The sequence below is a fragment of the Lytechinus variegatus genome, chromosome 3 (assembly GCF_018143015.1).
Source record: "Lytechinus variegatus isolate NC3 chromosome 3, Lvar_3.0, whole genome shotgun sequence".
NCBI lineage: Eukaryota > Metazoa > Echinodermata > Echinoidea > Temnopleuroida > Toxopneustidae > Lytechinus > Lytechinus variegatus.
In genome coordinates this window covers 49,759,429-49,775,593 of record NC_054742.1, presented here as the reverse complement: position 1 = coordinate 49,775,593, position 16,165 = coordinate 49,759,429, and the positions used below count along the sequence as shown (strand labels likewise).

General features: G+C 34.9%; 1 protein-coding gene across 1 annotated transcript; it reads left to right on the top strand.

Moving 5' to 3' along the window:
• Window positions 1-3,862: 3,862 nt before the first annotated feature.
• Window positions 3,863-13,776, top strand: LOC121411257 (cholinesterase 1-like). Its single transcript, XM_041603872.1, has 10 exons — window positions 3,863-4,389; window positions 5,009-5,188; window positions 6,620-6,779; window positions 7,067-7,144; window positions 7,328-7,446; window positions 10,047-10,220; window positions 10,542-10,984; window positions 11,833-12,027; window positions 12,672-12,853; window positions 13,175-13,776. Exons 1-10 carry the CDS (start codon window positions 4,219-4,221, stop codon window positions 13,288-13,290), a joined length of 1,818 nt encoding a protein of 605 aa, XP_041459806.1. The 5' UTR covers window positions 3,863-4,218; the 3' UTR covers window positions 13,291-13,776.
• Window positions 13,777-16,165: the final 2,389 nt, after the last annotated feature.

The window sequence follows — 16,165 nt, the reverse complement described above, 5'->3', positions numbered from 1 at the left end:
GGAATATGATCTGATGTGATTATTCCCTGGACAGATATGATCCCTTCATAGGAGATCGGACCTTATTAAAGTTTTTTTTCACCAGGATGGGGCAAAAAAACCTGACCCGAGATTTTTTTTTTTTGGGGGGGGGGCTTAAAAGAGCCATGAAATTTTAGATATTTGAACTTCGATTTATTTTGCAATAACCCTTCACAAAAATGTAACGCTTGTATAATGTTTTCACATCTAACGATGATAAATAAGAGTTCCACTTAGAGCAGAGTAATTTTGCATCGAAGAGATTCTTAGAGCAATTATGAAAATTTATAACAATCTATTCAATCGTTATAACATTAAGTATTATGCATATAAATGAAATTATATGATCCGTTAAGTTATGGACTAATGAGCACATATTAAAAAAATTGAATTTTCACATTGTTTTTAGTTTTGAAGAAACATGAGTGCAGTGTAGCATTTTTTTGTCGCTGATTTCCATATGCATCCGCATCAATAGCGATGTTATTAGAACTGTCACCTTTGTTTATACACACGACAGCATTTTTTTGGACACTTTAATTAACAGACACAATGGAGAAGGCATAATGACGCGATGACGTAATAAATCCATTTTCATTTTCAGCGTTTTGGATACCAAGTCTTGGTAGAAATTTACCACCCCAAAAAAGGGAAAAATTGTGGCACTGCAAACAAAAATTATTTTAAGGTGCTTGTACCTTAACTGCGTTAATTACTTTAAACAGGAAATTCTAATATTTCGACAGATATCAACGCCAGTGTTGACGGTTACGTCATGGAAACAAAATATTATTACACTTCTATTATGCGTGTTATTTGTATTCTCAAACACAATGACAAAAAATATATTCCGTACAAATAATAAAATGAATCGAATAATATAGCTAGTATTGACAACTTCATAGAAACGATATGTAAATTCTATATATTTATGAAAACTGATCTTTAAAGACCTTTTCTGATTATAATTCTTACCACTAGACACGATTGACGAAGATCAGAAAGAATGGCGAGAGGGCTATGATGACTGGAAAGATGAAATTGTAGTGTGGGAACAGTACTTTGAAGAATACAAACAGCTACCAACATGCAATTAGATTGAATATTAGGAAGCATAGTATAGTGTCATTTTATCCTACGGCTTAACAAAAAACCTCCCCTGTATCAGTTCAGCATATTTCATCCTACATATGCACTTGTTAGGAACTTAGTCCTGTTTAAAGATAATAGCATAGCGGAAATATGGTAAGGAGTGGACTATGAATGAATTAATTGTTATGAAAATTGCCGGAGATTTAGTGACAGTGATCAAGATGGAAGTTGATCAGAACTAAGGATTACAGCTGGATTTTGGGGGAAGAAAATAAATTACAAAACACACCCGCAAAACGTTTAGAGTTGGTGTCAAAATAGTAATAACTGTAACAATTATGGCTAAAATTAATCGGGGATATTCACGACATCAAAAAGATCTTTGTTCCTAATTGTTTACTTTCGAGTCATTGCCGCTGAACTATGACAAGGAGAGTGCTTTAAAATTAGAAATAATACCAACATGCATTTTCACTTTGAACAGAACCAGCTCAAGACCAGAACTGGCCTGCTTTTCAAGGGAGCCCTGTCAAATGTACATTCATATAATCATGACGTGTGCAGAAATAAAAACAGTGATTGAAAATAAATAATGGCATCTTACATACAGAAAAAACATAATGAAATGAGTATAAGAACATGGAAAATTATATATTAACACAAATACAAAGCGTAAAGCAATTAAAAAAATGAAAAGAATATAAAGTGTGTATGTGTGTCATTTCACACTGTTTCTTAGAAAATATTTATCACAGTATGCTTCCAAGCGTTCCTTAATGTCTATAAAAGTATCATTAACATCATTATCTTAAAAAAAAAAAAAAAATAATCGAATGTATTTCTGATTTTTTGAGGGTATACTGTATGTACATGTATCAAGACTAGCTCATGGAATGGCGTGTACATAAGTAATTTCCAAGTATTTAGTTTAGAAACATAAATGATGAAACTCTTGAGAAAGTTCTTTTTGGAACTTCATAACCTTTATTCGAATTCAATAATTATATAGTATTGAGAGGACTATTTTCTGAAAGGTTAACTCAATGGACGTTGATGTCAAGTCTTGAAGTCAGTCGGTCTATGTCTATTTATGGATGTCTCTGGGTCTGATTCTAATCATCATGATCAAGAAGTCTCATCAATAGTTTGGGGATGTAATAATTTGGCTATAAGCGATCTAAACAAGCTCTGATTGGTCTAGGTTTAACAGTTTATCAATCCCTCTAGTATACATGGTATAAGAGGTGTGCGAGTGATGGGGTTGGTGGTCAGAATCATAGTTCCTAAAACCTTTGTTCCTTGTAATTATATAGTTGACACCACTGAGGGTTGGCCTTTTATGGTCAGTTTTGGATTTAGTATTATTAGATTTCATTGGGGAGTTGGTAAACCAGTGAAGGTGTATGAATCAAAGGATAACAGGAAGATAATGTATATACTTACTACCTAACAACTGATTTCTGTTTCATGTCGCGTACCATTCAGATGTAAATATTTAAGCCCTACCTAAGACGAGAAGCCTTTTGACAAGGGCATGCCAAGGAAGTTGCGACTTTTATTCTGTGCCGCGCAGACACCCGTTTTTTTGAGGAGGGATGGTTATGCAATGGTCGATAATAGACGAGGATGTACCCGCGTTTCCCTAATTCGTTGACGTATTAAAACTATCTTTAAATAATTTTGTTATGTAGGTTACTTAGTTCGGTAGTACAAAATAAATAAATGCACATCAAATACAATCTGGGTAAGGGACCTTTCTTCTTTTATGCTTGACTTTATGTCAGCCAGTCATATTCGATTTTCACAGCATTTTATACACCCGTCCTACATTTTAATCATACTATTAGGTATTTCTATTCAACAATACTTATTATTATTCATTTCAATGATATGTATTCCATTTTTAATGTATTGATTTATTTTAATTTATATGTAAATGCATTACAATTCGGCTTGGCCGCCATGATGTATGAGTTTTATCAATTAAACCATTTACCTATCTATCTATCTATCTATCTACATGTATTATGGTATTATATTATGGTATCTTGGTGTCGATCTGTCTGTCTGTCTGTCCGTCCGTTAACTTTTCCTTGTAAACACGATAACTTCAGTTTAACTTAACCTACATGTAGGCTCATATAATTCATGGTATGATACTAGCATGGATCCCGGAAGCCTATTGATTTTGATCTCAAAAGGTCAAAGTTCAAGGTCACAGTCACATGTTTTCAGCATGCCCTTTGGAAGTCCTTGTTAACGCGATAAATTCAGTTTTACTTAATCTAGGCTCATATAATTTGGTCTGAATGATACTAGCATGGATCCCAGAAATTCTATTATTTTTAAGGTCCAAAGGTCAAAGGTCAAGTCGCCATCTTTCATATTTCTTGATTGACCAATAACCTAATTTTCCGCGTTAGAGGTGGGCGTAATATGTGCTCGCTCGGCGACACTCTTGTTGATTTTTTTTTACATATTCTTCGAGTTTTGTTTCATTTCCCCCATTTTTCATTTTGTTTAATTTTTGTCATCTTTTTTTTTCTTTTGAATGGTCAATGTTTAGACTCTAATCAGTCGCCCAATGTAAGCATTACACCAGACACACAGTCTAGTCTTAAAATGATTCTTTAAACATTTGAAAAATCCACTGTATGAGTTATTGGGGATGGAAATATACGAGGAAAAGAAAGAGAAAAATATGAGATCAAGAAAGAGAGTGAGAGGGGGGGGGGATAAAGAAGGGGAAAGACTAGGTGAGACAAGAAATAAAAGAAAGACAGAAAACAAACCAGATAGTTTGAAGATAACAATAACTCACATCGTGATCGAACAATCAGTGTATGATCTGAATTACGTAACTGGCAAACAAAACTTAATCAAAAAACCTTAATCAAATACTGGACGCACATTGAAACTGGTATATCTTATAACTTATACCAAATATAAATCTTGCATGTCTCTCTTCATCAGTTTAAGTTCATACACCCAGTAGGAATCTGCCTCTTCTGTAACTCTTCTGAATTATGGAAAATGATTATTATTTTTAGGTGACACGAGCACAGTAGCGTAACTACCCAACAAAATAATCTTAATTTAAGGAAGATGAAGTGCTTACCTATTTCACTGACGGTTTTCGTCTGTGCGATCCTCTGCGTATCTGGTCAAAGCCCTAGCCCTAGAGTGACAGTAGCAGAAGGTGATCTTGTAGGGAAGACTGTTCAGTTCAGTGAGGATCGGTACATCAACGTAACCAAAGATGTCGATGTGTTTCTGGTAAGAATTACGAATAGAAACAATAATTGTGATCGTGCATTTGCCCCCTTTTATTCCGCTATGCTTGTTTACAGTTGTAGTTTAAGGTGTGTGGGTGCGGGTGTGTATGTGAGGATGAGGTTGTGTGAGTAGGCCCTATGTACGTATTTTGTCGGACGGGTATTGATGTGAATTTTTCATACAGTCAGAAGTGTATTCAATGAAGCACTTTCGATGTTAGGGAGTTATATATCGGGTTCAATGCGTCATTTTGATAATATTCATTACCAAGTTATTGTCATGCAGAACCCCAGTCTTGCTAACCAGAACATGCCAAAGGGCAAATATATGTACATGTACCTATCTTTTCATCTGACATCTATTTGCTGGAGATACAGAGTCATATTTTGTTTTTATTTTGAATCACCAAGTTACTTTTTTTTTAAATTTCGTTTACCGATGAGGTGCAACTGAGTGAATAATGTTTGGTATTCAAACAAAGCTCAATACCTGAATGGGGATATTTCATGGCAGTTACACATACATGACAGTCTATTCCTTATGAATGCCCACGTAAAATAGTATTGACAATGATTGCGTATGTCGTTAATACAACCCGATCAACTTCTCATCGATTAAGGGTATTCCATACGCAAGTCCTCCGACGAGGTTTGCTCCTCCGGAGCCCATGACGACTTGGGTAGGTGACAGAAATGCCACGGAGTTCACACCTGCCTGCCAGCAAGCTCCTTCACCAGTGAACTTCCCGGTTTTGTCGGAGGATTGTCTGTACCTGAACGTCTACACTCCAAGCCCAAAGGTAGGTGTATCTTACGGTTGACACTTCGTAATTTCGAAGGTTCGTAATTCCGATACACGTAAATTGCCTATTCTTCGATGTTCGTTAATCCGAAAACGTAAAAGGGTTCGTTAATCCGAACATTTGCGGCGTTATTCCGAAGGTTCGATAATCCGAAAACGAAATAAGGTTCGATGTTCCGAAAATTCGTTAGTCCGAAAACGAAATAAGGTTCGTTAATCATTACGTTTTCGGAATAACGAACCTTCGGAATATCCGAACCTTCGGAATAACGAAGCTTCGGAATTACGAATGGATGCGGTACCCTACATTATTTTGTTGGCACTTAATTGATATCGCCCAGATGAAGACCTTCGAATGACTACTTTTGGTCTCCTGGTCGTTTTAGATTCAAAATGTGTTCTTTAGTAGTTGCAGAATAACATAGACGTTATCCGAAGCTATGTATTGGAAAAATGCAAATAATGATGTGTTTTTCTTTGTTTGCCATCACTTAACTGAGGCAGTCATTTTTTTAAATCCTACATCCATCCTGGTTTCAATTGTCCACGAACTGAGGCCGTTTGTTCCTACAGGTACATTTATAGTTAGTCATGACTTTGTAAACCACCCCCTTCCTTAGTGCAATATTGTATTGATATTATCTTATATTTTTAATGATTAACTAGATATAACGAAACCTTCACGAATTTCTTGCTCTGACCATTCAAGTGGCATCGTATATTGCGCACGAATAAACTGAGGATCACTGGTCGAGTAGGAACGATCCAGTCTTGTATACTTTTATCCTAACCTACACGAGGTTGGGAACTGGAGGAAAGAGAATTCGTCTGACATTCACTCATCTGGCTTGAGACCGAACCAAAATATGCATAGAATGCCTAACAAAGGGTCGGCATAGTATTCCATAATCAGACAGACCAATTGATCGCTGGTGGAACCAGGGGGGGGGGTGGGCACAGCCGGTCGGTGCCCCTCCCCCCTCTTGACAGACAAAATCAAAATTTGTCATGTAACAATGCCGTCAAAGAGAAGTGTGCCCCCCATGCAAGGGAAGAACTTTTTCTTTCGTGGACGAAGTGTCCCTAATTTAAGGTTAAAAACCTTATTTAGTTAGTTTTTTTCCTTGTCAAATAATTCCTCGGGAAAATGTGCCCCCCCCCCCCTTGGAAAATCCTGGATCCGCCCTTGCAATTAATAATTCCCATTTTGGTAATATAAGCCCCTTCTACACTGAAACAAAAAAAGGGAAAGGGTTCTACAAATTTCAATATCCTAAGGAATATACTCAAAAATTGAGGGATGAGTTAAGTCGAATTGAGAATCATGGTATAATCTTAAACATGATAGTTTTATTCAAGCCTACCTGACATTCCCGCAGAGATATGAAGAGTGCATTGTGCATTTTTTTTAAATCTGACTTTATTTTAGCCATCTGGTATACCCGTCCTTGTGTGGATACACGGAGGGAGGTTTTCAGCTGGGACAGCAATGACTTATGACTTCTACGGAGTTCCTCTTGTAGCCGTCGGTGACGTCATAGTGGTAACATTCAACTACCGCTTGGCAATCTTTGCACAGTTTTCAACTGGTAAATGATAACAACTCAATTTTTATCCATGATGTTTTAATTTATAAGTATGTTACATTAAATGTTACTTCATAATGTGTGACTCCTAAAACAATAGGGGATGATGGTTTTTCATAATTTAAAAAAGTGAAATATTCGGGGAGTTATCTTAAGTCAACGTGAGATAAAACATTGCGTGATTGCTTGCGTTTCTATAATCGAAATCAACACTTCTGAAAAATAAAACTGATTTAAAATGATTAAGACCCCCACCCAGTTTTCATTTCAATAACTTTTTTTTGTTACAGAGGATGCTGAATCTCCTGGCAATTACGGGATGTTGGATCAAGTTGCTGCATTAAAGTGGATTTACAACAACATCGAAGGTGAGATACCTATGCCACATGATATGTGTTGATTTGCTTTGTTTTAACTAAAACGTTACACCAAATTCAGGATAATGAAACTTAGAGAGAGCACCTAACGGGCATTTCAATGATGATTTATATGAAGGTTTATTTTTAATTAAATGAACTCATCTTTATTTTGTTCTTCAATATTCTTTCAAGCTTTTGGTGGTGATAAGGACCAAATAACTATCTTTGGAGGAAGCGCGGGATCAGCGAGTGTCAATTTTCATCTTCTTTCAGAACAAAGTAGAGGCCTCTTTAACCAGGCAATTCTTCAGGTATTTTTGTAACTGTCAGATTTAATAAATGTATTTTTCCAAAGAAAGGACTGGTCTATCGTTCCTTTATTAATTCAATTCAATTCAATCATGGTTTATTTCATATAAAAACAATACATGTTATACAGCCAGAAGGCTGAAATTAGCATGTTTACAATAAAATGTTCACAAGTGATGGATAAAAGTAACAATTACGATTTAAACATGTCATGTCCATATATAATGAATAATTTTTAAAGAGCAAGCGTACATAAAAATTTATTAAATATAATAAAATAGAATAGAAAGAGAAGCTATGTACATACAAATTCAAATAGTGATGAACATTAGACAATTAGAAATTAAAATATCAAATGGATTGAAATGACGACTAAAACAATAGCAAAAATCTTAGTTGATTTCAAGGATATGAATTTAAAAATTTATTTAGAATTTAGTAAATCAATGAAATATGGTATTGCACTTTTTCTAAAACGATCTGTTTTGCATTTTATCTGAGCAAAGTTTGGACACTTCTTATTGAGATTGAGACATTTTTCGTTTTTGGTAGCCAGTTCTTACAGTGAGGGTTTTTAATTTAAAAATGCTACTACTTCGCCTTTTCAAGTCCGATTCAATTCTGTTTGCTTTATAAAATAGCACTAGGTGGGGGATTCAAAACATCTACACAGAATTTTAAAATTCATTAACTATGCTAATTTATGCGCATTTCTCAAAATTTACAAAAAATGCTACTTCTTCTTTATTTGTTGACCGATTTTGAATTTTTTGCTTCCATCTGGTAGAGCTTTATGAGGTTTACCAAACTTCAACACAGAATTTTGAAATTTTGACCAGAACAATTGTTATGCTAATTTATGCGAAATTAATTTATGCATATTTTTAAAAATTCACATAAAATGCTTTTTTTTCTTTATTTGTTGACTGAATTTGATTTTTTTTCTTCCATCTGGAAGAACTTTATGAGGTTCACCAATCTTCTACACAGAATTTTGAAATTTTGATTAGAACAATTTTTATGCTAATTTATGCGAAAAAATTTATGCATATTTTTAAAATTTACATAAAATGCTTTTTCTTCTTTATTTGTTGACCGATTTTGATTTTTTTCTTCAGTCTGGTAGAGTTTCATGAGGTTCACCAATCTTCTTCACAGAATTTTGAAAATTTGACTAGAACAATTGCCAATTTATGGGAAATTAATTCACTCATATTTTTAAAAATTAACATAAATGCTTTTTCTTCTTTAATTGTTGAACGATTTTTACTTTTTTTTCTTCCATCTGGTAGAGCTGCATGAGGTTCACCAAACTTGTACACAAAATTTGGAATTTTTTTCTGGAAAATTATTTATTCTAATTTATGCAAAATAAATCCATAAATCACAAAAAATGTTTTTTTTCTTCATTTGTTGATCAATTTCAATTTTGTTTGCTTTATATAATAGCTCGACGTGGTGATACAAAATTTTAAGATAGAATTTTGAACTCATTGAATCTGCTATTTATTCATATATTTTCAAAACTCACAAAAAATACTTATTTATTTGTTGATTGATTTTGGTTATTTTTGTTCCGTTTGAGAGCTACATTAGGTTCACCAAGGTTCTACACAGAGTTAAAAAACTTTGACTAGATAACTATTAATACTTAATTCATATGAACTTTATTAATAGATCACAAGAAATGCTTCTATGTCATTCCTTCATCATTTTCAATTCTATATCCTCAATTTATATCACCAATATAATTCACTACAGTGTCAACTGGGCTGAAATTAAAATTGTGTTAAATTTTGTTGCGAGATGCATCATTGATGTGCTAGTTTCTAAGTCCTTTACCTGTTTATCAGTTAGTACTCCATTGAAAACCGGTACACAATACTCCAATATTGGACGGATATATCCATTGTAAATTTAAACAATGTCTGACATCGGGAGTTTATATTGTTTGACAAGTCTGAACATTTACAATTTTTTTACACCTTTTTATAATATCTGAAATTTGTTTATCCCATTTTCAGTTTGACTGAATATAAACACCAAGTATTTTAACAATTTCTGAATATTGCATAGAAGTGTCACCAATATGCAATAGATTAGGTAATGGTGGATTTTTAGAAAAGGTAACTCTGATTACATTGCATTTATTTGGATTTAGTTTCATAAGATTATCAGATGACCAGGTAACGAGTGCATTTAGATTACATTATAATACAGAAAGAGTTTGTATTGAACGATTTTCAACTAAAGTAAAATCGTCAACATATTAAAAGTGCGGTAAAGATCAATTCTGACATGCATAATTAAACATGATCAAAAATAAAATTGGGCCTAATTTTGTGCCTTGAGGCACTCCAACATTTGCAACTGTTGAAACTATTTGTTTAATCTGTTAATTGTATTTGATTTTAAAGGACGTATGGAGCTATTAAAAATTAGCATCAAATACATCACTTCTTGAATTTAACGCGTTATCTCAAGGGTGCTTGTTTACTAGCATGTACATTGGATATGATCATCCTAACATGTTTATAATCACACAAAACTCTTAGAACATTGTTACATCACGTCTTTCATCTTATTGATTATAATCTGACAGAGTGGGACAACATTGTGTCCTTGGGCTTTCAGGCACGATCCAGCTAGCGAAGTTGAAAAAGCACAGCAACTTGGAAGAGAGATGGGTTGTGAAGATGTCTCCACTACCTCTGCTTTGGTTTCTTGTCTAAGAGACATAGAAGACCCGGTGGCCCTGAGCACAGCCGCAGATAAGGTAAAAAAATTCGATTTTTTGTTTACTAAGGGTTTTAATCAACTTAAGTTTATCAATCAGTGTGACATGTGGATCATAATGGTTACAATATATATAGAAATGTAATGGTGTACAATGTAAAAACACTGTTTAAAATTTTTCAGAAAGTTGTTGAACCCATCACTTTAACAACAATTGTTTAAACTTATTAAAAACTTGTCTAAAAGTTTAAACATTAGTCCTTAGAGTGATGAGATAAACGACGTACTAAAGATTTTAAACACCGTGTTTAAAGTGCATGTCAAAGCACTTACTTTTATAAATCTATGAATGGATTTTCAGGTTTATGCAGCGTTTTATCCCGTCACTATGGATGGAACTTTCTTGGAAGAGACACCGACCAAACACTATGAGATGGGCAATTTCGTCAACTTACCCATGATGATAGGTTTCAACAGAGACGAGGGAACCTTGAGGCCATTCCTCTTCTATCCACAGTACATCGGAAGTCCTACACCACCAGAAATCAACAGAACAACCTTCGAGTACATCATCAAGGCTACCATGATCAACAATGGTAGAGATGATGAGATCGTACACGACGCCGTATTGCAGGAATATATTGATTGGACAATTGCTGACGATCCAGAAAGTGATTACTTCCAGTCATGGGTGAAGTTTGGCACCGATTCAGAATTTGCCTGTCCTTCTGATTTTGTCATGAGAAAACACCAAGAAGCTGGTTCGACTGTTCACAAATATTTCATGACGCATGCACCATCCAAGTAAGATATTCACAATGACTACAATGTCTTTGGGAGTCAATAAATACTAATACCCAATTAGCATATCGCGCTTTTCCCAAATGGCCCCAAGTGCTCACGAATTCAATTTTCCTAATTCACACAAAATCCAATGCACAATGGCAAGCATATATAAATGAAGGCTAATGCTTAATAAAAAGAAAAGGTTTTATGTGCTTCTTAAACGATTCAATGTTGGGGATTGTCTTAATGTGAAAGGGAGTTTGTTCCATCCCATTAAGGATGCAACAGTGAGGGTTCTATCTTCGGTCTGTTGTCGTTTAGTTAAATACATCAACTTAAGTGGGTCTTCAGAGGATAAACTTCTACCTGGGACATGAATTTCTAAATAATCAGAAAAAAATATTTTGGAGGGTCGTGTCTATGCACTTTTCTTTAAGTGTACTTTTTTGATATTCTCATTTTCATTTCATTTGAAAGATTACAACACAATTATCATACTCAAAGTTGGAATTAAAAGTCTCTGTATTGAATGAGGGTCTAGTGCATTTGCAGCCTTTATGCTGTGAAACTTGAACAGTCATTGGTACAGTTGTTTACTATTATTGAATAATTTCGGTGATCCCAGATGGTAGTCTATGATTAATGTTTGAACATTAATTTGTAAGCGAATAGTATATTATGTACGATAATTACACAATGCATTATTTTACTGGCTCTATAGAAAACTCCCGTTCTCCTCTACGTTGGAAGGTACTCGTATACAATCATGTAGCATGTATGGCCCATGGTATAATATTGTATCAAATAATGCCCGTGACTTATACGAATGATTAATGAATTGTCTTTTATTTCGTTTTCTGCTGTAGGAGTTCATTCATGCATGGAGACATATATCCGAACACACCTTGGTTAGGCGCTGGGCACGCAGAAGATTTGACATTTGTGTGGGGCCACCCTTTCATCGATGAACTTTATAACATCCGCGGACATAATATGACAGACGAAGAAAACGCCCTGTCCGTCAAGTTCATGCAATTTTGGACTAACTTTGCCAAATCAGGGTAAGACAATCTTTTTCAAAGAAAAAATCATGCACGCGAGTCTTGATTTATAACAAAAGATAACATATGGCCCAGTGGATTAGTCTTCGATCTTTGAAACAGAGGGTCGTGAGTTCGAAAATCAGCCATGCCGTAATTTCCTTCAGCAAGAAACTGATCCACAGTGTGCTGCACTCAACCCAGGTGAGGTAAATTGGTACCGGTAGGAAGTAATTCCTTAAAAAGCTGTGTGCGCTATGAATGCCTAGGTTAGCCGGGTAATATATAGGAGCGCCTTGAGCACTTAACAAGGTGGATATGTGGATATGCAATATAAATACCCTATATTATTATATCATCTTTGAATGAGGAAATATTTACTTTAGTTAAACGCTGTGGCTTATTACAACTTCTACCTAGTGACCACGATTAGCTCAGGTACCTGCCGGAATTTGTATTCACATTAGAATGTAATGAACATGATGAAGAAATTGTTACAAACATAGATTCAGCACTCATGGTCGTACCCGCTCGATCCGGGATGTAGGGTCAGGGATGATGAACAAGCGCAATCAATCCTTAGTATTTTTTCCTAAAAATACATCTGCATATGGCCTGTACGACTTTTTCCTAAATATCTCATGCTTTATTTTATTCTGTCTCAGTGATCCCAGCAAGTCAAGCATTGATGGAGAAGCAGGAGTAGGAGTCGATTCATGGCCCTTGTACACGATCCCCGAGCTCAAACACAAGGAACTCTCTCTAGAACTGGGCGAAGGCAGAGCTGTGTTGGCGAGACAGTGCCATTTCTGGAACGAATATTTACCCGATCTGGAGGCATTTGCAAGTAAGACGGTTAAATTGGTATCATATACAGAATCCTTTGTAATTTCCTCGTAAGTTTTAAGGAGTATTTGAACCCCCCCCCCAAAAAAAAAAGGAAAGGAAAACTGATAAGGCATGTTACTTAGGAATTGGTTACATTGGTTTTACTTGGGGTGAATTATCATGCGTAACAATTAGAAACAGAGAAAAGGGGTAAGATGAACCAACATTCAACTCGAATGCACTTTCTTCATGTGAGGTACGATAAAAATAACAGCAAAATATATGATGAGGACATACACATGATGTTATAATGATGTTTCCTTTTTTTCTTCAAAACTAGACACTATTGACGAGGATGAGAGAGAATGGCGGGAGAGCTATGATGATTGGAAGGATGAAATGACCGACTGGCAGCAGGCCTTTGAAGAATACAAACAGCTACCAACGTGCAATTAAACGACAATCATATTCCATCAATTTGAAAATGGATAGGAATTGAGATTTGTAAAATAGTTGTGTTTTCAGATTCATTTACTACAAATGATGATGTATTCTGATTTATTTTTATGCAAAATAATGTATTTTTTTTATTTACTTTGAAAAACACAAACGACCCACGCGTTGAAAGGTAAAATTCAATTTACAGTACAGTGTAATTCTCGAACAAAAGATTAAGTTATTTTAATTAGTATAATGGAACAAGGTTGGCTGATTTAAATCGTGATTTAAATCACCATGATTTAAAAAAAATAATTGACTTAAATCACTTCCATTGAATGTGTACAAATGATTGATGATTATTTGTGTTGTGTTCTTTTACTCAAATGAAGAAGATTAATATCTACTCAGAGCTGTTGAAATCAAGTCAATAAAATCAAAATAATCTTGCTAAGCCAAAAATATACATGTAGTCTACATAACACAAACATACACACCCCTACTCCACTGTTATGTGTGGACTAACAAAATTTCCCTGTAAAATTTTTCTTTGATAATGATAAGAAACAAAGTCCTTGTTTCGTTACGTCAAAATCTAAAAGTGTTTTTAAAGGACAGATTTTATGAAAACATCATATAGTAAGTCAAGGGTTATTGGCAGTTCTTCTATTCTGATCATTCACATGAACTACTATACATATTGCTCTTCAACGCTAACAATTTGTTCATATCTATGCATAGCAGTAGCACTTCAGAACAAAAGATATCTAAAAAGTTATAAAGAGTAATTTAAAAAAGAAACCTTGAACTCACGGGGCTGAATTCCACCAGAGGATTTTGCCAGGATGGGTTAGAAACAAGGCCTGTTCATATTTTATGTACACTGTATACGATTGTGGTTCACTGAGCGGGTACACTCAGAAAGGTTCATTATTCCATGTATAAAAAAATGTATGCATGCTCTAGGTAAATGACACTAAATCATGGCAACAACTATACATTTAGTGCCATATGCCAAACCTGAGGATTTATTTGTGCAAATTTCTCAGTGAATGTGTTGAATTGAGTGCAATAATACATAAGATCTGCTTTGTCCCTGGTAAGCCATAGTTTAACAATATGTTCTTTTACATGTATCTAAATAATACACTCTAGTAATGTTGTAGCTGTAGAACCCATTTTCTCATTTTAGCAAAACTGCTAAAAACTGTCAAATAATACTATCTAGGTTTATTGTGAAAGAAATCATTTCAATCAACTTGCAACTTTTTTCCCAATCGGTGCATAGAGAGCGTTGCAAGTCAATGCTTTGAAACAGTCAAAGAACAAAGGAGGTTTAAACAAACAAAAAATGAAATAGATGCAGTTTTCTTCAACACATGTCATGATCTTTACCCCTTGGCTTGAGGATTAAAAAAAAATCTCTTTTAATTTGAGAATGGGAGTCTGAGAATCATAAAATTCTTCCAAAGAAATTGATCCTTATTTCATGTTAAGAGCTTTGAATAGGAACAGCAATTATGCAGCAATAGCATACTAAGGCAGTTCAAATTTTCATTATATCGATAAGTTATTCTTTTTAGTCCATTAAGCTTTCATAGTGTAACAAAAGGTGAAATAAATTATGAATATTAAAGCAAACCTGTTTTTGTTGACTCTTTGTATCATTATGCGACTCCTCCATCCCTTTACGCAAATCATTACAGATTCAAAGTACTATATTCATTAATTCATCTGTGTGTTGCTTTTATAACGTAACGTGATGAGAGCTTAAACACATCGTGTGAATATATTGACAGTGAAAACATATCTGTATTTTGATTCGTTACCTTTTCCACACCATAGCTGAAGATAATAAACGGCCCCTTTTTACACCAAAACCTGATCTGTCTGAAAACATATAAAGAGCCCATGTTCATACATTATAAATGTTTTTGTGTATAAAAAAATGTTGATATTGATCTGATCGATTTGACATAAATTTGTACCTGCGGAATTTTAAATCAAGTTCTACGAGGTATCGGATAGAGCGCCCCCTGCTCACGTTTGAGAGACATAGGGCGTTGTTGCGTGCGCCTGTAATCCAAGCTGTGGGGAAGTTACAAATTGATGTAGAGGTTCGAGGTTCGAGCCCTGGTCACGTCTTTCGGATGGTGACGTTAAAGGTCGGTCCCAGACGTTGATAATCATATCTGATTGATACACGTCTGACAAAACTCAAATACACACAAACCCACAATACATTTTTCCCTTTTGAGACGCCCTCGAAATGCACCTCGAGCGGGCTTGTCAGGATGACGTACTAATACAGGGCAGGAGAGGTGGTCTTGCACGATTTCCTAAGAACTTATCTTTCCTCACTTTGTTTTACTTTTCGAACTGACATAGGTTGAACATAGAAATTATTCTATTTTGAAAAAAAAAGGAAAGCAAATTTATAAGGCAACAATAGTCAAAACTGACTAGTTTGCCTATTCAAAATAACAACAACAACAACAGGCATGGCCACTGTGACACATAACTTAAACGACAGAAAGTGGGGGAAGAGAGAGAAAGAGAAAGAGAAAGGAGGAAGGGGTAAATTCTGGGGGATGAGTGGGAGGGAAGGGAGATGGGGCACAAGTACATAGAAATCTACAACATAAGCCGAAAGATTATTCTTTTCAAACTGTTTATTTTTTAAAGGCTTATTATGTTAAAACTAGAGTTGACACTCATAAATAGTGCCGATTACAATATACTTCAGCAGTGGTCAGAAAGGCATTGTCATTGTTTGTCATGCACATGTCCTGTTACAACGTTTGCTGTCCCGCTGACGCATTTCGTTTACACTATACGGCCGTATTTGGACGAAATAAATTTCCTTGTCATAGGTTCGGCTAACAAATTTTTT

Bases quoted from the DNA above. Each gene is read 5' to 3' on its own strand.
- LOC121411257 (XM_041603872.1), top strand. From the start codon at position 4,219: ATGAAGTGCTTACCTATTTCACTGACGGTTTTCGTCTGTGCGATCCTC. The intron at 7,447-10,046 runs GTATTTTTGTAA...ATAATCTGACAG, and splicing joins TTAACCAGGCAATTCTTCAG to AGTGGGACAACATTGTGTCC. The intron at 12,028-12,671 runs GTAAGACAATCT...ATTCTGTCTCAG, and splicing joins ACTAACTTTGCCAAATCAGG to TGATCCCAGCAAGTCAAGCA.